General features: G+C 59.5%; 1 protein-coding gene across 1 annotated transcript; it reads right to left on the reverse strand.

Annotated features, from left to right (window-relative positions):
• Nucleotides 1-247: 247 nt before the first annotated feature.
• Nucleotides 248-19,772, reverse strand: SLC6A18 (solute carrier family 6 member 18). The gene is made up of 12 exons (XM_003932538.4): nucleotides 19,469-19,772; nucleotides 13,583-13,723; nucleotides 13,093-13,230; nucleotides 10,708-10,889; nucleotides 8,360-8,470; nucleotides 7,242-7,354; nucleotides 6,156-6,284; nucleotides 3,391-3,547; nucleotides 2,541-2,745; nucleotides 2,025-2,184; nucleotides 1,627-1,789; nucleotides 248-536 (listed from the first exon to the last, which is right to left on the reverse strand). Exons 1-12 carry the CDS (start codon nucleotides 19,626-19,628, stop codon nucleotides 360-362), a joined length of 1,836 nt encoding a protein of 611 aa, XP_003932587.1. The 5' UTR covers nucleotides 19,629-19,772; the 3' UTR covers nucleotides 248-359.
• Nucleotides 19,773-20,619: the final 847 nt, after the last annotated feature.

The following is a 20,619-nucleotide window of genomic DNA, read 5'->3' on the forward strand; positions in this document are numbered from 1 at the left end:
CCCAGAGACCGGCCGGGCTGGGTTCCCGAGACTGAGACTCGGAGCCCGAACCTGCGAAGACCCCTGAGCCAGCCCGGCCAAGCGCAGGGCTCCCAGCCTCTGCAGGACGCACAGGCCGCGGGCTTGGAGGGATGCTGGGGCCCTGCGGGACCTCCCTCGGGGCGGGCCTCAAGCAGCAGCGTGGGGGGCTGGGTCTGCAGCCCTGCGCAGGCGGCGGGGAAGCAGTGACCACGCAGGCACAGCGGCATCAAGACAAGTGGATCGTGTATTGGGGTCAGCCCTGTGGGCGGGGCTAAAATGCCCCGCCCACCCCACAGACCCGCCCCTTGCGGCCCCGGCCCCGCCCACCCCGGGAGGTTTCAGCGCGCGTCGGTGTTCGGGCGCACGTGCCTGTCCCTCCACGTCCGCTTCCGCCGGGTGAGCAGCTGGGCCAGCGCGGCCATTGGGACCCACAGCACGGGAAGCAGGGACAGCAGCACGCAGGCAGCGCGCACCCAGCCCGGGTAGAGCTTCTCCTGGCGCGAGGGGAATAGCTCCTGCGGGACCACAGCCTGATTAGCTGGCGTCGGCCACCCTGGGCGGTGGAGCTGACCCCTCTACTCCTGAATCCAAGGGCCAAGAGACACCTGCCCACCCGGACTTGGATGGGAGTGGAAAAGGTGTGGCCAGAGCAGTGGCCAGGGCCTGTGGTCACTGCACTTCTGGGCCAGGAGTTTGGCGACCTGCGCTGAGCGGCTCCTGAGGCGGGGGATTCCCCGACGTGGGTCTAGGTGTCACGTTCTGGAACCAGAGGGGCTCGATGGCCTCAGCTCACTGGGGATTGTCAGAGCCCATGTTCCCAGTTTTCTCCCCTATACGCTGGGTGGCACCACCCACCCAGCTGCAGGTACCGTGGAAACTCTTCAAAAATACAGTGTGACTCCTCATTCACCTGCCCTTGGTGTTGTGTCGGGAGGGATTTTCCCAGACACATTTGGAGAGGAGTGGGGTCCACAGTCCCGGGAACGGGTGACATGGTGAGGTTTTGAGTGGTCACCAGTGGGGACACACACAGGATATGTCAGGGGCTAGCACTGCTCAGAGCCCCCGAGGCGTTTTCAGAGTGTGGCTGGCACTCCTCTCCCTCCTGGAAAGGCTCTTGTTCAGAAACGGCCTCCAGCCAAACTGACCCACTGGGTGGGAGTTGGGGTCTGCATGCGACCTCTCTTGTCACAGGCCAGGAATGGGCAGTTGCTCAACTGCCCGTCCCCACACCACATGGGCTGGACACAAGCAAGGAGGATGCAGGGAGCCTGGCGTGAAGCCACATCCATGAGAAGGGACTCCAGGGCCCTGTGGGGTCCCTGGGCTCTGGCACTGCTCACATCTCACTCCACCGACCAGGTGCTTGCCCACGATCACCCCGTCCCACTTCTGATCCCAGCAGGCGCTCAGGGACACCGCAGGAAGCCCCGCCCTGTTCACATCCCCAGCTTCCCAGTTTCCCAGGCAGAAGTGACTACGTGACCTTGTCACTGTGGCAGGAATATGCAACACATGGTCATCCGGGCACTGGATGGCACCATGGGGGCCAGGCTGAACCTGAGGGGTCCCAGGGCTCCCCAGGTTCCCACCGGAAGGACCTACGTATTGGGGGTTCCAGGCCCTGTAGCTCAGTGGCTTCCAGGCCAGGAGGGTGACGTAGGCCACAAAGATGGTCAGTAGCAGCAGGGGACTGACCACCCTCCACGTCAGCCGCCAGTAGGGGCCAGGCCGCCTCCCGGTCATCCACGCGATGTCGTCGCAGAACCTGCACCAGACGCCAGGCTCAGGCTCCACGTGGCCCAGGGAAGGTCAGCCCACTCCTAGCTGAGGACGGGACCCTGACTGGGGTCCAGCCTACACCCGCTGCTGCCTCGGCGGCTCCCCAGAGCAGAACATTCTCGGGGGTCTGGGCAGCTGTGGGTCGTGCCTGTGCCCAGCAGCCTTCCGCCGTCCCACCCTGGTGGGGTCCCAGAGGAGCACACGGTGGGGTAGCAGCTCACCGTTTCATTCCATAAACATACACGACACCCACAACCTCGAGGAAGGCAAAGATGAGCAGGTTCAGGGGAGCAGCGAAGTTGTCGAAAATCTCCAGCCAGTAGTTTCCAGACTGCAGCGTGAAGCAGATGGCAGAGAGGAAACAGGCCAGGCAGACCAGCCCTGGGAGAGCGGGAGGGTCAGGGGGAAGCAGGCCAGGCAGACCAGCCCTGGGAGAGCGGGAGGGTCAGGGCACCTGGGCAGGAGACTTCTCAGCTCCCCACCCTCCATCCCTGCCCTCCCCAGTCTCTTTCCTCTATTGTGCTCTGGCCTCGGGGGGCCATGGGAGAGGGGCAACCCTGAACCTCCCTCGGCTCTCCCGTGATGGCTGTCAGCATGGAGCAGCCTGGCTCAGCCTTCCCTGGACTCAGGCACGGCCCCTCACGCTCTCCATCCAGGAGGGGCGTCTGGACAGCGGGTGGGAATGGACGGCAGGTGCTGGGGACGGATCCTCCAGGGTGGCCGAGCTGTGCACTCACCCGTCAGGGCCTCCTTGGGGACCCATCTGGGCAGGACCCCCTTGTCTAGCAAGGGTGTGATGACCGCCTCCATGTTCCCGAACATGGATGATAGGCCCAGGGTGAACAGCATGCCAAAGAAGAGCACGGCCCACCCAGGGGCTCCCGGCATGTGGAGGACGGCCTCTGTGAAGAGGATGAAGGCCAGGCCCGGGCCCGAGGCACTCTGCAACACACGGAGCCCCACGCTTCGTGCCGCGCACACACATCTGCCTGCAGGATGCGCACACACGCTCCCCAGTGAAGACACAAGGGCACATCACCCCTCCTGGGGTCAGCTGAGGAGGCTCGGGGCTGGCCCTGCCTCTGGGAGACCAGGCTGCAGATGCATCTGGGCAGGGGAGGGTCCTTCCCCTTTAATAAGCCACAGCAGGCAGCTGGGCCGAGAACCCAGGTCCTTGAGTCAGGTGCCCTGAGATGCGCCCCACACCAGCCTCCTGGCTGTGCACCCTTGCCTGGCACCCCCGGTTCTGGGCATCCAGTGGCCCTGAGTGCAGCTGGACTCCAGCCATGCCCTGGCACTGTGACCCTCATGCCGGCCGCCCCCTCTCCTGGGGTCTGGGCACCAGCAATGCCCACCCTCTCGGGTCAGTCCAACCCCTAAGACTGCTGGATACGGTGTCTGCCAGACACAGCCGCTTGGGGGGCTTCGGGCAGCCCAAGGTACAGATGGATTGGGGTCCTTGGTTCACAGGCCCTGGCCCTGGGTCTGTAGGAATTGTTTGCAGCCTTCAGCAGTGGGGCACAGCTGGTGCGGCCCTGGTGCTCCTGTGGGCGGCCCTGCCTGGCCACCCCAGGGGTGTGCAGGTACCTTATCCAGAAAGTCTTCCAGGTGGCAGGCCTTCAGGGGGAGCCGGGCCACCCTTCCAGGCTGGGTGGTGGTCAGGTGCATGAGGACGGCCGGGTAGTCGTCCCTGGAGATGCTCTGTTCTGGGAAGTCAAACTCGTTGATGAGGCTGAGGATGTTTCTGCAGGAAGAGGGGACTGTGGGCTCACGTCCCAGGTTGGCAAACACACTGGGAGAAACCCTTGGTGAGTGTGGGAAGAACAGCATCCCTGAGAGGGCTGGGCCCCTCTGGCCGCTGTTGGAGGTGTGGACGCCTGTGCTGTGGCTGCAAGACACTTCTGGGGGCAAGTTTTACACTGCTGGGTGGGGGGGCTGTTCTCTACCCCCCTGGGGGCAAGTTTTGCACTGCTGGGTGAGAGGGGGAGCTGTTCTCTACTCCCCTGGGGGCAGAGTTTGCACTACTGGGTGGGTGGGAGGGGGAGCTATTCTCTACCCCGCTGGGAGCAGGGATTACACTCCTGGGTTGGGGGGAGCTGTTCTCTACCCCACTGGGGGCAGGTTTCCACTGCTGGGTGGGGGGAGCTGTTCTCTATGCCCCTGGGGGCAGGGTTTGCACTGGTGGGTATAGGGGGAGCTGTTCTCTACCCCCTGGGCCTGGAAGGGGAACACTCTTCCATGGGTGCAAAAGAGGCGGAGGTGCTGGCAGCTTCCCCACCTCAGGAGTGGGTCCTGATTCACCGCGATGGGCCGCCCTGCAGGCGAGGGCCTGTGCTCCTGAGGGTTTGCTGGGATGACTTCATCCCACCCACCCTTTCTCTCCGCTGCCAAAGGCTCATTCTGTTCTCCGGGCCCGAGGTTCAAACACAGACACCCAAGTGCAGGGCACATCTACACCCAGCAAACACTTTTTTGGGACTACAGCCGTCCTAGAACAATCCTGTAGAGAGAGGCCCCTCCCCTCGCTTCCGGCCCCCCGTGGCCTGTGAGGCCGGCTTACGCTGCGCAGCGCAGGGCGTTATGAGCATGGCTGGTCCTTTCCATCCACCTGCCCACTAAGGTGTGCCTGTAACCCCGTCAGGACGAGTGCACTTTTGTGGTTATGTGCAGCATTCAGAGAATGACCAGAAAGCAGCGTTGCCCGCCATGCAAGTCCCCGGCTGGGGCTGAAGGAAGCCCAGCTCTGCCTTCTTGATCCAGCTCCTCCTGGGAGCCAGTGTCCTTTCTGGGGTCTGAGAGTGCCACGTTTTCTGCGTTAGTGTGCGTTTTCTTGGTGATGTCATGGAAGATGTCACATCTTCAGTGTCACTTGAAAAGCCCTTGAGTGCGGTGCTGCAGGGCTGCGATGCTCTGGCTGTCGTGCTCCCGCTGCGGTGCTCCCCCTGCCGTGCTCCCCATCGTGCTCCCCCTGCGGTGCTCCCCCTGCTGTGCTCCCCCTGCGGTGCTCCCCCTGCCGTGCTCCCCATCGTGCTCCCCTGCCGTGCTCCCCATCGTGCTCCCCTGCCGTGCTCCCCATCGTGCTCCCCTGCCGTGCTCCCCATCGTGCTCCCCATCGTGCTCCCCATCGTGCTCCCCCTGCCATGCTCCCCATCGTGCTCCCCCTGCCGTGCTCCCCATCGTGCTCCCCTGCCGTGCTCCCCATCGTGCTCCCCTGCCGTGCTCCCCATCGTGCTCCCCCTGCTGTGCTCCCCCTGCCGTGCTCCCCATCGTGCTCCCCATCGTGCTCCCCCTTCCGTGCTCCCCATCATGCTCCCCCTACTGTGCTCCCCCTGCCGTGCTCCCCCTGCTGTGCTCCCCCTTCCGTGCTCCCCATCATGCTCCCCCTACTGTGCTCCCCCTGCCGTGCTCCCCCTGCCGTGCTCCCCCTGCCGTGCTCTGGCTGCCGTGCTCCCAAGCGCAAGAGGCAGTGTCTGGAACTCGGCGTCACTGCAGCACTGTGGACACTCGGGGCCAGTCACTCTCTGGGTGGGGCCGTCCTGGACACTAGGGTGCTGCACAGCGTCCTTGGCCTCTACGCACTCACGGGGTGCCAGGCACACCCCCAACACAAGTGTGCAACCCAAAATGTCTCCATATGCTGCCAGACGTCCCCTGGTGGGGCAGAGTTGCCCCATGTTGCAGGGACGTGGTGTCTGCCCAGTGGGTTCTTCCTGGTGGGACCTGCCTGGAGGCCATTTGCAAGCAACAGTCGGGCACCCTGACAAGGCCGTGGGTCTGACAAGGCAGCTGCCTTTGCAGGGGACAACCTAACTGCCTCGGCGTCCTGGGACCACGGCAGCAAACGGCCACCAATGGTGCCTTAAAACCGCAGGAATTCATCCTCTCCCGTTCTGGAGAACTGGGACATCTGAAATCCCAGTGTGGCCAGGCTGTGCCCCTCCAGAGGCTACACAGGAGAATCCTCCCACCTCTCCCAGCTTCTGTGCCTTCAGGCGTCCCTGGGCTGTGGCCACATCGCCCCCACCTCCGCCTCCATCTTCAGATGGCGTCCTCTTCTGCATCTGTCTCTTCTCATCTTATAAGGACACTGGTCATTGGATTTAGGGCCATCCTACTCCAGGGGGACCTCAGCTCGATCCTACCTTAATCGCATCTGCAAAGACCCTTACCAACTGGGTCACGTTCTGAAGTTTCAGGTGGAAGTGACTTTTTGGGGGACAGCATTCCCTCCACAACCCTACAGAAATGAAATGTGCCCACGCCCCCCTGCCTCATGCCATGGGGTTCTCAGTGTGGCAGGCACCTGCCTGGCAGCCATGCCCCGCAGAGCCCGGCACGGCACCTGCGCTCACCTGTCCAGGCAGTACTCATAGCTGTTGGTTGCCTTGAAGCCCAGGATGGAGAAGACAGCAATGGACGCGTACAGGGAGGTCATACTGTTGACCAGGGCGATGACCACCGCGTCCTTCCGGCAGTCGTTCCTGGGCACAAACGACGCTCATCACGGTCTTTGCGGGTGGTGACTGGGCCTCACCCAGGGGAGGAAGTGAGGAGGGGGCTTCCCTCCTTGGCCCCCTTTCCCACCTGGGATGCCCCTGCTCTGACCCAAGGGCTGCTGCTGCTGCCAGTCCTGGAGTCTCGGGGTGATCCTGGACCCCTCGCCCACAGGCTCCTCCAGCAGTCCCAATTCAAGGCTGCCAAGGACCTGGAACCCATCCACACCCCGCCCTCCCCTCAAGGCCTTTCAGCCCACAGGGAGCTGTGAGGCAGAGCGTTCATGGAGGAGCTGAAACGTAGATGTTTTGGGAAATCATCTCCAAAGGAGAAACGCACACACACGCACCTCCAGCGTGAGTTCAAGGCAGTAAGGTGTCAATCTCAAACATTTAAAGCTTCCCCGGAGTCCCAGCTGACGTCCTTCCCTAAAGGCCACCAGCGGGCAGAGCTGCTGAGGACCACCCTGCCCCTCCCGTCTCATGCGAACTGCCTGCCTCGGACAGCCACAGGAAATTAGGTTTGTTTCGGGTTTACCACGGTGCACTGGGCTCTGCATTTTATGATGTGTGGAATTGCACTCGGTAGGGCTCTGTGGATATTACAACATCGTAAAAGCAGTACCTGCTCACGTCGGCATTAACGGGCAGACCTTGAGTCTATTTTAGGTGACCGTCGAGGCTTTTATGGCCTCATGTGTCATGCCCATTTTGGTTGGTATCATGCCCAGTTACACCCTCCCTGAGTGATTATCCAGGCTCTTTTCCTGCAGCGGGCTCCAGACGTGCTGGAAACTGCTGAGAGGCCCCGGCCACGCCATGAGGTTCTTATCTCAAGTTCACACAAGGCCACCCTTGGTCCCATAGTGTGACTCCGAGGTCAGGAAGTGCTTGGGGCATCTCCCTAAAGCTTCTCTGGCTGGGCACGGGTGCCTGACTGCCTACCTGGGCAAGTTGTAACTTGCAAAAGCGATGTGTCCTCCAAAGGCCAGGGACAGAGAGAAGAATATCTGGGTGGCTGCATCCAGCCACACCCGGGGGTTCTGGAGAATTTGCATCTGCAATGAGTCAGGGAGAGCGTCTAACTCAGCAGGCAAACCACACCAGCTGGTGGCCTTGACTGTTCCAGAACATTCCCAAGGCAGCTCTGGGGACACTTGTGAGCAGCTGTGACCTGCACAGACACCAGGAACAGGGTAGGATCATGCAGGTGTGCCAGTGTGGAGTGCCAGCTCTGGACACAGCACGTGCCAGCCCCCTGTCTGGACACGGCCGAATGAGCCGTGGCTGTCATGTCCAGGTGAGAATGTAGCCAGCAGGCTTTTCGGGGCTGGAGATGGGTCTGAGCAGCTCCCGCGTGGGTGTGCTCACTGTGCCCTCTCTAACCTGGGCTTCTGGGTGATTTGAAGGTCCAAGGGCAGGGATCCCATGCACGGAGCCTGGTTTTTCTGTGGCTGGGAGACCTGGGAAGGTCTCCCCCGTCTTCTGTGTCCCCTGTCTCCAGGCAGACCTGTCTGTACTCAGGTGCCCACTCCCACACCAGCCCCTGGAAACTGCCTCAGGGATGCTGGGCAGGGAGGGCTGAGATCTAGGGTAGTATGGAATGCTCTGGAAGCCGGGCAGGCTCCTGTAGCAGACGCTGGCTGCTGTGTCTCCCTGGTGGGGTGTGCAGCTGGACAAGGCCCTTGGTGGTGTCAAGCCCAGAGCAGGTCCCCAGCCAGCCTCTCCCTGAACCCCATCCCTCCTCCCCTAGCCCCTCACATCCATGTCCACTTGGGGTCCCACAGGTGCCGAAGTCCACCTGCCCCGAATTGAAGTCCTCCTCCTGGCTCGCTCTTTTCTCAGGTCACCCGAGAAAACCTCACCTCTTTTCTAAGGTCCCCACCCCCTGCACCTTCCTGGGCCAGCCTCACCCCTGACCCACAGGCAGCCCAGCTGCTGGATGTACGGCTCCTGGCCACTCACACTTCCAGTCGAGAGAGGGAGCGGCTGGCGGCTGCCCCAACGTGTGTCAACGTGTGTGTGCGCCGGCAGCCCTGAACTGCCATCCCAGACCCACTTACGTTGGGAGTGAACAAGTAGATGAGTCCTTTGGTTGCCCCCGGCAGGGTTAGCGCTCGGATGAGAAAGACGGTCAGGACCAGGTAGGGGAACGAAGCCGTGAAGTAAATCGCCTTTGAATGAAAGGTGGAGTCGTGAGACCTGAAACGGCCTCTGCTCTGTTCACAAGCCTGAGAGAGGCAGGCCAGTTCCAGATGCCTCCCTGGAGGTCAGGGTAGCTGCCCCTGGTGTGGGGTCAACCAGGATGGATAGGGGCACCGTGGGGGATTGTGAGGTGCAGGCTCAGGCCAAGCTCGGCGGGTTTGGGGTTGACCAGCAACAGTGACTGCATTCATTTACGTTTGTGCCCCATGGAGCATCGGCCATCTGGGAGCGTCAGGCCTCCTTTGAGCACAGGGCTGGGCCCTGAAGAGGGGTCTGGGCCACGCCCCTCCCTGGCAGGGAGGGCTGAGATCTAGGGTAGTATGAAGCTGTGAAACCCACGGGTCAGGAGGCAGAGTCCAGGGTGCGTGGACTGAGGGCCCTCTCCCAGGCCGTCCGCCTCCCCTTGCCTCTCTCCCGGGCACCCTCCTTTCTGACTAGGCCTTTTCCCTGTTTTAGTCCGTTCTCTGGCCTCCCTCCTGTCCACTCTCAAGCTCTCAGCCCTTCTGTGTGGCCAGAGTCCTCTTCCTCCCACCCCGGTGCACCCACCTGGCTGCGCCTTCCTGTGCCCCTTCTGCCCACATAGAGTCTTCCCCACTTTGCAGCTGTGGACAAGACTCCGCATACAAGGTGTCTGCAGGGAAAAGCACCTGCAGGTGGACACTCCTCCTCCCTCCCCTCCCGGTTCCCCTAGACTGACTGCAGAATCACCTGGGATGCTTTTTTTTTTTTTTTTTTTTTTTTTTTTGAGACTCTTGTTGCCCAGGCTGGAGTGCATTGGCCCAATCTTGGCTCACTACAATCTCTGCTTCCTGGGTTCAAGTGATTCTCCTGTCTCAGCCTCCTGAGTAGCTGGGATTATAAGTGCCCATCACCATGCCCAGCTAAGCTAATTTTTGTACTTTTAATAGACATGGGGTTTTACCATGTTGGCCAGGCTTGTCTTGAACTCCTGACCTCAGGTGATCCATACAGGCACGAGCCACTGTGCCCGGCTTGGGATGCGTTTTTAAGCTTTGTAATAGAATTATTTGGAATTTCCGGCTGGCTGCTTTGTCTAATTCAGTAACTCCAGTCCTCTTAAGCATGAAGACCCCCTCCCTCTCCATAAGAGGAGTGACAGCCTCAGTACACTGAGACACTGCACAGGGCATGGGTGCTGGGGCCCTGCGCAGAAGCTGTGAAACCCACGGGTCAGGAGGCAGAGTCCAGGGTGCGTGGACTGAGGGCCATCATTTGAAAAGAGTCCACACCTGTGTGATACCAGACTAGAGCTGACAGCACACGCTGGCGGATACAGGGTGAGGACTCTTCTTGCTCAAGGGGCTCAGGCAAGCAGGAGGCTCAGGTTCTACTGGTCCTTTCTGCTTCCCTCAGTGGAAACCACAGGGGTGAGCATCAGTACAGTTTTTCTCATTATTTAAGTCTCTCTGAGAGATAGTCGCTTGTTTTAAACCGGATAACAATGCATTTGTTCTTTATAACACGCTATAGGTAAAATGTATGACAATAGCACAAAGTCTGGAAGGAGAATATGGCAGTAAAATGTGATGACATTCTTGAATGACCATAGAGAGCCCTGAGATCACTTAATGATAGACCATGACAGGCTAGAGACGTAGGTTGTATCCTCTAAAGCAGTTGCTAGTGTAACAAGACAGAGTTAGAGCTAAACCAAGCAAGGAGGTAGAGTGGGATCCTGAAAAATACTCAGAGAAAGAGAAACAGGAATGAAGAAACAGATGGAGCAAATGGAAGCACATCTGAGGACAGAGCTAAACCCAGCTGTACCAATAATCACATTAAATGTAAATGCTCTAAACACTCCAAATAAAAGGCAGAGATTGTCAGATTGGATAAAAAAGCCAGACCTAATTGTATGCTGTCTACAAGGAAAACACTTTCAACATAAAGACACAAAAAGGTTAAAAGAAAAAGGATAGAAAAAATATACTCTGTTAACATGGCCAAATAGAAATCTGGAGTGGCTATTTTAAAACAAAGTCCATTTCAGAGCCAAGAATATCACCAAGGTTAAAAAGGTTGCTTCACAGCGATGACAAGATCAGTTCCCTGAGAAGACACTGCAGTCCTAAATGTTTATGCCCCTCACAAGAGCTTGTAGATGCAAAGCGAACACAGGTAGATGGGAAGGGGTCCTCAGGGCTGGGGGAAGCAAGGGAGGGGCTCCGGCCCTGCCAGCTCTCACCTTGCCTGTAGTCTCAATGCCTCTGATGACGCACATGTACACGATTGCCCAGCAGGCTGCCAAACAGACGAGCAGCCGCCACTGGATGGAGCCACTGTCACTGATGTCAGCCGTGATGTTCAGTGTCTGCCGGTACCAGAAATAGCTCACGGCACTGCTGCCCTGGCACTCCTCCACGAACCCTGAAACCAAAGGGCCTGTCACAGGCTGGCTGTGGGGCTTAGGCACCCCCACCATGTGGCTCTTGAGCTCAGTTTCCCTGGGCTGCTCTCACCACTGCCCTTTTGGGCTGAGGTGCCCTTTCACTTCTTTCTGGGCCTAAGACTGAGATGGAGAAACAGATGTGCCTGTGAAAATGAAGAGGCTGAGTGGAGCTCGAAGGGAAGCTCTACTTTGCCAAGGTTTATGAGCCCTGCTGAGCCGGGCATCCAGCAGCCCCTTGGACGTCACTGTCACCATGTAAAGCTGGTGCTTACATATCCCCTTGCTTCCTCCCATCACCCACCATCCCAGACCCCCAAGGATGACACAGAGCCCCTGGATGTGCATGTTTCAAGTGTGCTGCTGGCTGATGATTGGGGAGAAAGTGAGGCTGTGGCCAGGCCACAGATCGTCCTGTGATTCCCACTTCCTCCTCATCAGGGCCAGAGGCAGCGCCTGACAGCAGCAGGCTCCGGTGACCACTCTCAGGACCTACTGCAGCCCATTCCTGGGACACTTGACTAGGGAAATGTGGGGTCCCCTGTGGAAAAGTCTGGGGACCACCAGTATCCCAACTGAGCCACTTTCCATGTCATGGGGCTCCTCCACACCGTCCTCCGGCCCCCAGGCCCCTTCTGCGGCCCTGCCAGTCCCTGACCCGAGCACTGCCACAGCCCAGCTCTGAGTGGGCACTGCCTGCCCCACGCTCAGCTGAGGGAAGGGCATGGGCACAGCCAAGGGAGACCTGGCCTCTGGGACCTCTTCTTGGAAAGCTTCCCTTCAGCGGAGCAGAGGCAGATGTGGGAAATGCAGCATCGAGGCCCTGCCATGTGCGTTTACAGGGGACTTAACCCCTCTGGGCCTGCGTGAAAATCAAAGGGCTGGCCTAAGTGGCCCCAAAAGTAAACCCTTGGGCAAGGTAGAAGGAATTTGGGACCCACAGACCACGGTCCAGGAACTCGGGCTGCAGACAGCATGTCCTGGGGCCGCTGCCAGAGTGTGGCTGGAGGGAACCCTGGCAGGACCACCCACCCTCCACGAGGGGCCACGAGGCTGATGGCACGGTCGGGGCTCCCGGCCTCCCCAGGCGCCCAGGCCTGGCCCAGGGCATCCAGGTGCAGATTCAGTGCAGGCCCTCGAGGCTGGCCCCGTCCAGCACAAGCCCAGCGTGATTTCCAGTCGACGAGAGGCAGGAAGGAAAGAGGGTCAGAGCTGCTTCCTGAGCAAGTTGTTGAAAGATATAACTCAGTCGTGTGGTGGCTCAGGCCCGTCATCCTAGCGCTTTGGGAGGCTGAAGCAAGAGGATCGCTTGAGCCCCAGGGTTTGAGACCATCCTGGGCAACATAATGAGACCCTGTTTCTACAAAAAATAAACAAAATTATCTGGGTGTGGTGGCACATGCCTGTGGTTCCAGCTACTGAGGAAGCAGAGGTGGGAGAATCACTTGAGCAGGAGGTGGAGGTTGCAATGAGCCATGATCACACCACTGTACTCCAGCCTCAGTGACAGAGGGAGACCTTGTCCCAAAAAAGAAAATGTAACTGTCATTTATATCTCAAGGATCTCTGCAGGTGGAGCCCCTGGCCAAGGTCTGGACCCAAAGTCTGCTTTCTTTTTCTGAGATTGAGTCTCACTGTGTTGTCCAGTATGGAGTGCAGTGCCGCGATCTCAGCTCATTGCAACCTCCACCTTCCAGGTTCAAGCAATTCTCATGACTCAGCCTCTCAAACAGCTGGAATTACAGGCATGAGCCACCACACCTGGCTAATTTTTGTTATTTTAGTAGGGATTGTGTTTCACCATATTGGCCAGGCTGGCCTCCAACTCTTGACCTCAAGTGATCCACCTGCCTCGGCCTCCGAAAGTGCTGGGATTACAGGCATGAGCCACTGCGCCCGGCCTGAAGTCTTAAATTTAACAACAGTGGCTCTCACACGACCGTGCCATGCACATGGCTCCGAGGGACCTTGGTGGTCCAGGCCAGGCAGGGAAGCACAGGACGGCGTGGACTACACGTTTGCTCCTGGGGAGGCCCAGGCGTGTGCGTGTGCACACACAGCTCCCAGCTCCCCGCCCTCCTCCCACAGTGAGCGCCCGCCGCCCCCAGCCGTCCTGATGCCAGACACGCTCTCCGCCTCTCTTGCTAGTACCAAGACCCGAGAGGCAGGCAGCGCCCAGCTCACCTGTTCTGTTGAGGTCCGGCGGGCAGGAGCTCCAGGGCAGCGGGTGCTGGAAGGAGTTGAGAAAGTACCATAGCACCCACGCCAGGATGGTGTTGTAGTACAGGCTGACCAGGAAGGACAGCGTGACACAGCCCAGCCCTGCGGACAGGGAGGACGTCAGGCAGCCCCGGGGCTCCTCCCGGCTCCCGCTGCCCGCAAGCAGTGAGAATAAAACAAAATAACGAGATAAAATACTGCATGCTGAAAGCCAAGCCTCTCTCACACCTCCCACGAGAATGATGTCACCAGCTTCCGCGTCCTTCCGGATGTCCTGGCACATACGCTCTCCACGTCTGATTCTCCTCGCGTCACCGCCTGCTTCTCACACACACTCAAGGGCTCCCCGCCGGCCTGGCCACTTCCGTACCACAGGCCTGGACCCGCCCCCGCTCCCCGTCCAGGGGGGTCCTCCCCACAGCCGCCGTCAGGACACGGGAGGATGGTGGCCTACCTAGTCCGCTGAGGTAGGGAGAGATGGCCGTCCACACGCCGATGCTGCCCTTTCGCAGTCGCTGGCCGATGGCAAGCTCGACGTGGAAGAGGGGTATCCCCTCGAAGATCAGCGCGATGACATAGGGGACGAGGAAGGCCCCTGCAAGGAGGAAGAGGGGGTCAGTGCCTGCCCAGGCTCGGATGGGGACTGCGGGGTGGGCTGGGGGTGATCTTCCCGGGGCAGATGGACCTGAGTGTTGGACACAGCGCTTGGGTGGCGGAGACACCCTCAGGGCACTGTCTGGTCGCCAACCCTGCCTCTGACATTGGCTCAGTTGCTGAGACCACTGATCAAGAGCGCAGGGTCCTGGAGGGGAGCAGGGGGCCCAAAAGGAGGCAGCCGGGCAGGACCTGGACGTGGGGTCTGAGCGTGACCCTGGGCTGCGTTTGCTGAGGGACCAGCATTGTTGGAGGTGCTTGGCCTCGGGACTGCTGTGGCGGGCGGTGGCGGCGGGGACTCAGTCTCTGTGGGAAGAAGGCGTGCAGGGGCCTGGTGGAATCATCCTCCGAACCTCCGCCATCAGCCTCCCCGTGGGAAAACAGCTCCTTCCATTAGCGTGATTTTCCGAAAATTCGTGAGTTTGCAGAAATAAAGCGTCAGCATGTTTGTCAACACCCGGTCGCCGGAGGTCTGGCTGCTTTTTCGTGAGCCTGCCCGTCGCCCCCACCCCCCAGCTTCACGCTGCTCTTGTTGGAGCTTCATGCAGCAGATGGTGCGGGCTGCTCTCTTCCCCCAGGGACCCTGGGGCGGCTGGCGGGCTCTCCTGGGACCTGGACCCATCTTTGCTCGTGGGGATGTCGCAGAAGAATGGTGTCTCAGATCAAGGTCCTGAGAGCTGCATCAGGGCTGGACCCATCCCCCGCTTCCTGGCATCTTGGCCTCTGTACCTCCACCCAGCACCATGACGCGGGCACCCACAGGCACGGCAGGATGAAGGCCCCACAGGACCCAGGGTGGAGGGAACTGGCCGGCTCCCCTTCCTGGAGCCAATGGAAGCACCCAGTAGAGATGAGAGACCCTGCCTTCCACCTGGGACGGCCGCAGTGGAAGGGGCAGATCAGGTGCCAGGGCCTGGTGCTGAGGATGTGAGCAGGACCAGCTTCCCGAGGAGCCCACAGACCCTCCTGGCCCAGCAGCAGAGCTGGGCATGATCAGTACCTGCAATTTGACCTCTAAGTTCGCCTGTGTGGGAGGATGCTGGTTCTACCAGGTAGATCCACAGTTAGGATCTACCTGGCTCCGTGGGCGTCCCCCCTCTGCTGAGGCCCCTGTGCCTGCGTGCTGTATCTCAGTCCTCCTGGTGCCTCAGGGGTCGGCAGCTGCACTGTTCCCCAAGTGAATCACCATCTGTGCCCGGGTTCGGGTCTCTGTGCAGCTCCACCTCCATGGCCGGGGCTGTTGGCTCCTCCCCACCTGCATGTACAGGTGCCAGGACAGCTCCGGGGTGGCGCCGACCTCAGGGCTTCTGTCCTAAGATGCTGACCTATGTGGGCACCAGCTGCCCGTGCTCCTCCCAGCCGTGCTCCCTGGCATCTCCGGTCAGCTCTGCTTTGCCAGGCAGGGTCCGGCTTCTAGGTCATCAACACAGCCTTGCTCTGAGTTTCCGTGTCACCATGAGAATGTTCTGTGGCTGTCACGGAACAAGGAGGCCCTTGGTGGGAGGTGAGCTCTCACCCCCGTTGGCTTCTGCACAAGACTCCAGGGCCAGCACTTGGGGGCAGGCCAGCTTATGTCCATGTCATTTATACGGCGGCAGAAAGACGAAGCAGCATGAAGAGGGGAAGCTGAGTCTACAGGGCAGCCTCAAGTGGAGACACCTGACACCCCAAGACACCTTCTGGGAGGGCGGGAGCAGCTATGGCTGGGGCCTGGAGTAGAGGGCAACAAAACCCAGGGCACCCCACGGAGCTCATGGTGGCTTCAGTACACCTGCCTTTCTCGGGGCCAGGCTCCAATGCAAATGGGGGGGCCCACCCAAGCCAGTTCCTCTTCCCCCGACTCTAGCCTGCACCATGAGGGCCCCTCTAACCTCCCCCACCCCAGTCTGCACCATGAGAGCCCCTCTTCGCCCCAGTCCAGCCTGCATCACGAGAGCCCCTCTTTCCCCTACTCCACCCTGCACCATGAGGTCTGGAGGCAGGTGTGTGGCCAGCCACCCATCCAAGCTCTGAGCACACTCCTGCAGTAAGGGCTTCATGGCCACACTCAGGCCTCAGGTGCACAGTGGCAGGTGGAGGCCAGATGTGGGTGGTGTGGGCACCAGGTCGCGCCAGGCAGGGGCTCCGTGTTCCAGCTGTGGGATCCATGGTCCAGAGAGCGCTGCAGGCTCCAGGCTGGCGGGTGCCCTGGGCCCCATGGATTCCTGCTCTGTGGTAAGGCCATTGAGCTGAAGCTGCAGGTGCCCGGGCTGAGGTCAGTTCAGCAGAGACCACCCTGATGAGATCACTGAAGGGAAAGATTTGCGGAGAAGTGAGCTTCTCTCTGTGACTGACTTGGGGAAGCTGAATCTGCTGTGTTTAGAGGAGAACAGAGGAGAGGAGTTTCTGTGAAGACGAGATCGAGGCCACAGTTAGGATCTTCATGAAATAGGACCATCACCTCTGTGGTACGTCGGGTGCACTGAAAGCCGTATTTAGACGCCATGTGGGCAGAAGAGTAAATAAAAACCAGTCAGAGTGCTGTGGCTGGGGGTGGTGGCTCCACTGGCCAACCAAGCCCAGCACGGAGGACGCCTTCCCCGGCCTGCGTGGGCACGGGTCTCACTGGGCAGGCTTTACACTGAATGCGAAAGAAGAGACAGTCAGTCCACGCATTTTTTTCTGAATCTGCAGAAAGAAGGAGGGTTGATTCCGCACTGTGGGAAGGTCTACGCAACTCCTTTTTGGGTGTTTGTTTTGAGACCACATCTTGCTCTGTCACCCAGGCTGGAGTCCAGCGGCACAGTCACGGCTCACTGCAGCCTCAACCTCCCAGGCCCCAGCCATCTTCCTACTCAGCCTCCCAGGTAGCCGGAGCTACGAGCAGCTGCCAGCAGGCCCGGCTAATTTTTATACTTTTTATGGAGATGGGTTTCTCCAGTTGCCCCGGCTGCAGTTCCTATTTTTAACAATGATGTGAAGTTTAGCACAGTCATTCATGAGCATGGAGGTCACAGTGGTGTCTGCCGAAGGGGGGGATGGTGGCTGTGCATGGCTGGTTGCTGTTACAGTCGTCCACGCAGGATCAGGAGAAACCTGCCCCTCGCCGCACCGAGGCTGCCAGACTCAGAGACTGCTGTGCCACCGCTGAGCACATTCGGAGGAAAAGTAGGCTCTGCTCGGAGCGGCAGCAAAGGCCAGGGATTGCTGAGAATCGACTAAAGACACAGCCAGGATCATGATGGAGAGACCCACACAGAGGCAGAAAGGAGACGGAGCAGGAGCCCAGAGCGTGCCGGCGGTGCTCGGTGCCGGCCCCCACACCAGGCCCTGCCTCCAAGAGGCGAAGGCCATCAAGGCGGAAACTCCCCCCAGGCAGTGCACAAAGCCGCGAAGGACCCGGGGAGCACGCCCACGAATCGCCTCTGGGAATTGACAACCTGGTGTAGAACTCAGAGGAAAAGTAGCAGCTGGCAGAATTTCAAGAATAGAAAAAGGCCTTGCTGTACTAGGTGTCGGAACTGAGGAGAGGGCCATGGTCATTAATACAGTGTCGTTTTTGGTGAAAGAATCCGAAGACCTCAACAGCACCTGCCAGATGCAGAAGTAGGTTGATCAGCGGAGGCAGGAAGGAGTGGGGAGGGGGCGTGCTTGGTGAGTGACCTCACTTGTGTGGACACAGCCAGCCCAGGGCCACCAGCTTAGTCATAAAAGTTCCTGGGTTGAAACTTTAAGCCACAGCAAGCGATGACGGGTGTCCCGGGCAGCCAGCCGGCCTAAACACATTGCTTGGCATTTATGGGTCTGCATTCCTTTGATTTAAAGGCGCTGACTGTGTCATAAAGCAGCTGCCACAGATGTCATGAATGTGATACAACCACCGTAAATCTTTAGGCAGTGTTCTGTTACATTCTGTTACAATGTTGCTTTACAAGTCTTAGTTTTGGAGAGAAAATGCACACAGTTAAAATGGGAGAGCAGATAATACTGGCCTTTGGCAGTCACGAGTTTATGCAGATTTTAAAAGCCGCACAGTGTCTGCTTCTTAATTACATCTTACTTTCAAAATAATGAGTGATCTTCACAGTGAGACAAACTGAAGGGCATTTTCACACACACATGAGAATGTGGATGGCACAGCACTTTGGAGACACGTGAGGTACAGAAACCTGGGTGTTTCCTGACGTGCGACCTGGCGACTTTGGTCAGTAAATTGGTGGTAGAGTCGATGATGATGGGAGCAGCTCTGAAGTCCCCTCGCAGCTGGCAGGCAGGGCTGTTCTCCCTCTTCAGCAGCACCCAGGCGGGGCCTCCCCAGCTTTGCCCCGGTGTGGAGCAGCTGAGTTTGGGAGGGGGAGGCAGGGCTGGACACACCTGCCACACTGCAGGCGCTTAGCCAGGTGTTGGTGGGCAAGGCATTGGCGGGTGAGGGGTCAGCAGATGAGGGGTCGGCGGGTAAGGGGTCAGCAGGTAAGGGGTCGGTGGGTAAGGGGCCAGCAGGTAAGGGGTCGGCGGGCGAGGGGCCAGCAGGTAAGGCGCTGGCCAGCATTTCCAGCTCTGCATGAAGCCTGCCGCCCCCACCACCCTGCACGCTCTTTGGTGACTCTGAGCCGACAGAGCCGCAGCCAGGCTGTGAGGGCCCAGGAGCCAGGGACGCCTGTGCCCTCAGCGTTAGGGCTTTGGTGCTTTCAGAAATGCCTTCAAGGGAACTCTTTCATGATGAGACGGTCCAAGGCCCAACGTACCCTATCAAGCCCAAACCCCCAGAGACCCCAGCGCCCCGAGGGCAGCGGTGATTCTTTTTTGTTTTTCCTGTTTGTCCACATTTCCGGTATTTCTGGGTGTTGAGAATCTTTTCTTAATCAGGAGGAAAAAAAAAGCCTTTGAAGAAGGGGTGACCTTATGACAAGGGAAAGTTGTGCTGGGCCCTAGGGGAGGGAGCCGAGGGCAGGCTGACCACGGACCATGCAGCCCAGCCTGGCCTGGGGTGGTACGTCAGCTCCCTGAGAGCGGTGGTTCATGCCTGTCCCTGCCTTCTATGTCCCCATGTGGAGAGCAGAGTGTGACTCCTGCCTAAGGAGAAGCAGGTGCCCCGGTGAGGGGAGACTGGGGGTGCATGGGAGCCCACTTCAGTCATGAATGTGCTTCTGGGGCGGCGAGTCCCAGGACCAGTAAAGTCACTCCAACAGTTCTCAACATCCCAGTGCTCCCCACAGGGCTCTCCCAGAAAACCAAAGCCAGGAAGGCGAGGGGTGGACCCCCGCCTCCTGCAAAGAACCTCTGGGAAGAGGTCCTGAGCACATGTCCGGACCACCAAGGCCGGGATGAGGAAACTCACAGCTGATTGGGTGTTCTTAAAAGAACAAACTACACTCAAGGTGGAAGCGCGCCCACGGCCTGGAGTGTGTGAGTGTCAGGTGGTGTGGCCCATCCAACCTGCCCTGCAGGAAGCTGCCCTGAGGCCTGGGAAGGCCACAGTGGACCCCAACGGACTGACTCTGCTGTGTGCAGTGGTGAAGCCGCCTGAGGTCCTGGAAGGCCACAGGTGGAGCCCGAGGGCACTGACTGCCGTGGGCAGTGCTACACCTGGTTTCCTGGAGAAGGCACTCTCCCCCAGCGCTGGGGATGCGTGGCAGGTGCCCGACAGGTCAGGGTGGAGATGTTCTCCCCGGCCTGGGGTCCGCCCCAGGACACAGGTGGCACTTACCTCCCCCGTAGGTCTGGCACAGGTACGGGAACCGCCAGATGTTCCCCAGCCCCACGGCGAACCCGATGCAGCTCAGCAGGTACTGGGCCTTATTGTCCCACTTGGGCCTCTCGTCCCCAAGGTTGCCCGAGGCCGGGTCTGGTTCTGGGGTGTGAGCCATGGCAACGGAGCGCCCGGACTACAGGGCGAGGGTGGCACCTCACTCCACAACCAGCTCCGAGAGCCACCTCCAGCCTCCGGGGCGCGTGGAAGCTACGAGCAGCCCCACTGCTGGTGTACGTTTTCACTTCTTTCAGGGAAACCAGCAGAGAGCCGTTAATGGGTAACTCGGGCCCAGCCCTGGCTCTGACACCAGGGTCCCTCCCTGGTGCCCACGTCCTCTGCTCCTTCTCTCATGCCCTGTGTTCCAGGCAAATGCCAAGCCTGGTGCTGCCCGCAGCACTGTGGGGGCCGCTTGCAAGGACAGTCTGATGTTTTATGTTGTGGACACCAGGGTTTCAAAGACGAGGCACCTTTTGGTTGTTTTAAATTTCTTCTTATGTTTTATTTAACCTTTTGATCCTGAGGTACTTGTAGATTCTCACTCTGTCACTGTCAGAAACAGCTCAGATCAGACTGCACCCACCTAAAGCCCAGATTCCCATAGGGGTCCTCTCAGCTGCTCTTGGGAGACCGGAGACTGCCCTCACACCCACTGCCACCTTTGGGCAGGATGGGGTGACAGGCACCCACTGTGCCTGGGTGGGTGCTGAGAGGTCAGTCCTCCCTGGGCTGGGTGACGCCACCCGTGGGTGGAGGATTGATGAGCTGACGCTGGGTGAGTTCAGCTCTAAGGAGCCCCCCATGGTGCCCCTGGACTCCGGGGCCTTTCCCTGCAGATAATTCCGCCAGGGACAGGCCAAGAGCCCTCAGGCCCACAATTGTCCCGTTCCTCGGGATGCTTTGCCCTCAACCGTGTGCCACAACTCCAGATACTTGAGTCGAGGGCCGGGGCCCAGGTGGACACATTTTTGAAAGGTTCTTATTTGAGTGAGACAAAGTTTAAGGAAAAAAGATGAGAAGGGCTTCCAGTCCCTGTCACCAGGCCACGGGCCTGGGCCACAGCCTCTTCAGAGCTAGCCCCCAAAGTCAGACCCCAGGAGAAGGCAGGA

Source organism: Saimiri boliviensis, chromosome 1 (assembly GCF_048565385.1).
Source record: "Saimiri boliviensis isolate mSaiBol1 chromosome 1, mSaiBol1.pri, whole genome shotgun sequence".
NCBI lineage: Eukaryota > Metazoa > Chordata > Mammalia > Primates > Cebidae > Saimiri > Saimiri boliviensis.

What these genes read in the sequence shown, in the direction of transcription:
- SLC6A18 (XM_003932538.4), bottom strand. Translation starts at nt 19,628, where the DNA reads ATGGCTCACACCCCAGAACCAGACCCGGCCTCGGGCAACCTTGGGGAC. An exon ending in GTGCCAGACCTACGGGGGAG is followed by an intron (nt 13,724 to 19,468) that starts GTAAGTGCCACC and finishes TCCTCCTTGCAG; the next exon opens with GGGCCTTCCTCGTCCCCTAT. An exon ending in TGGAAGACTTTCTGGATAAG is followed by an intron (nt 2,746 to 3,390) that starts GTACCTGCACAC and finishes CGTGTGTTGCAG; the next exon opens with AGTGCCTCGGGCCCGGGCCT.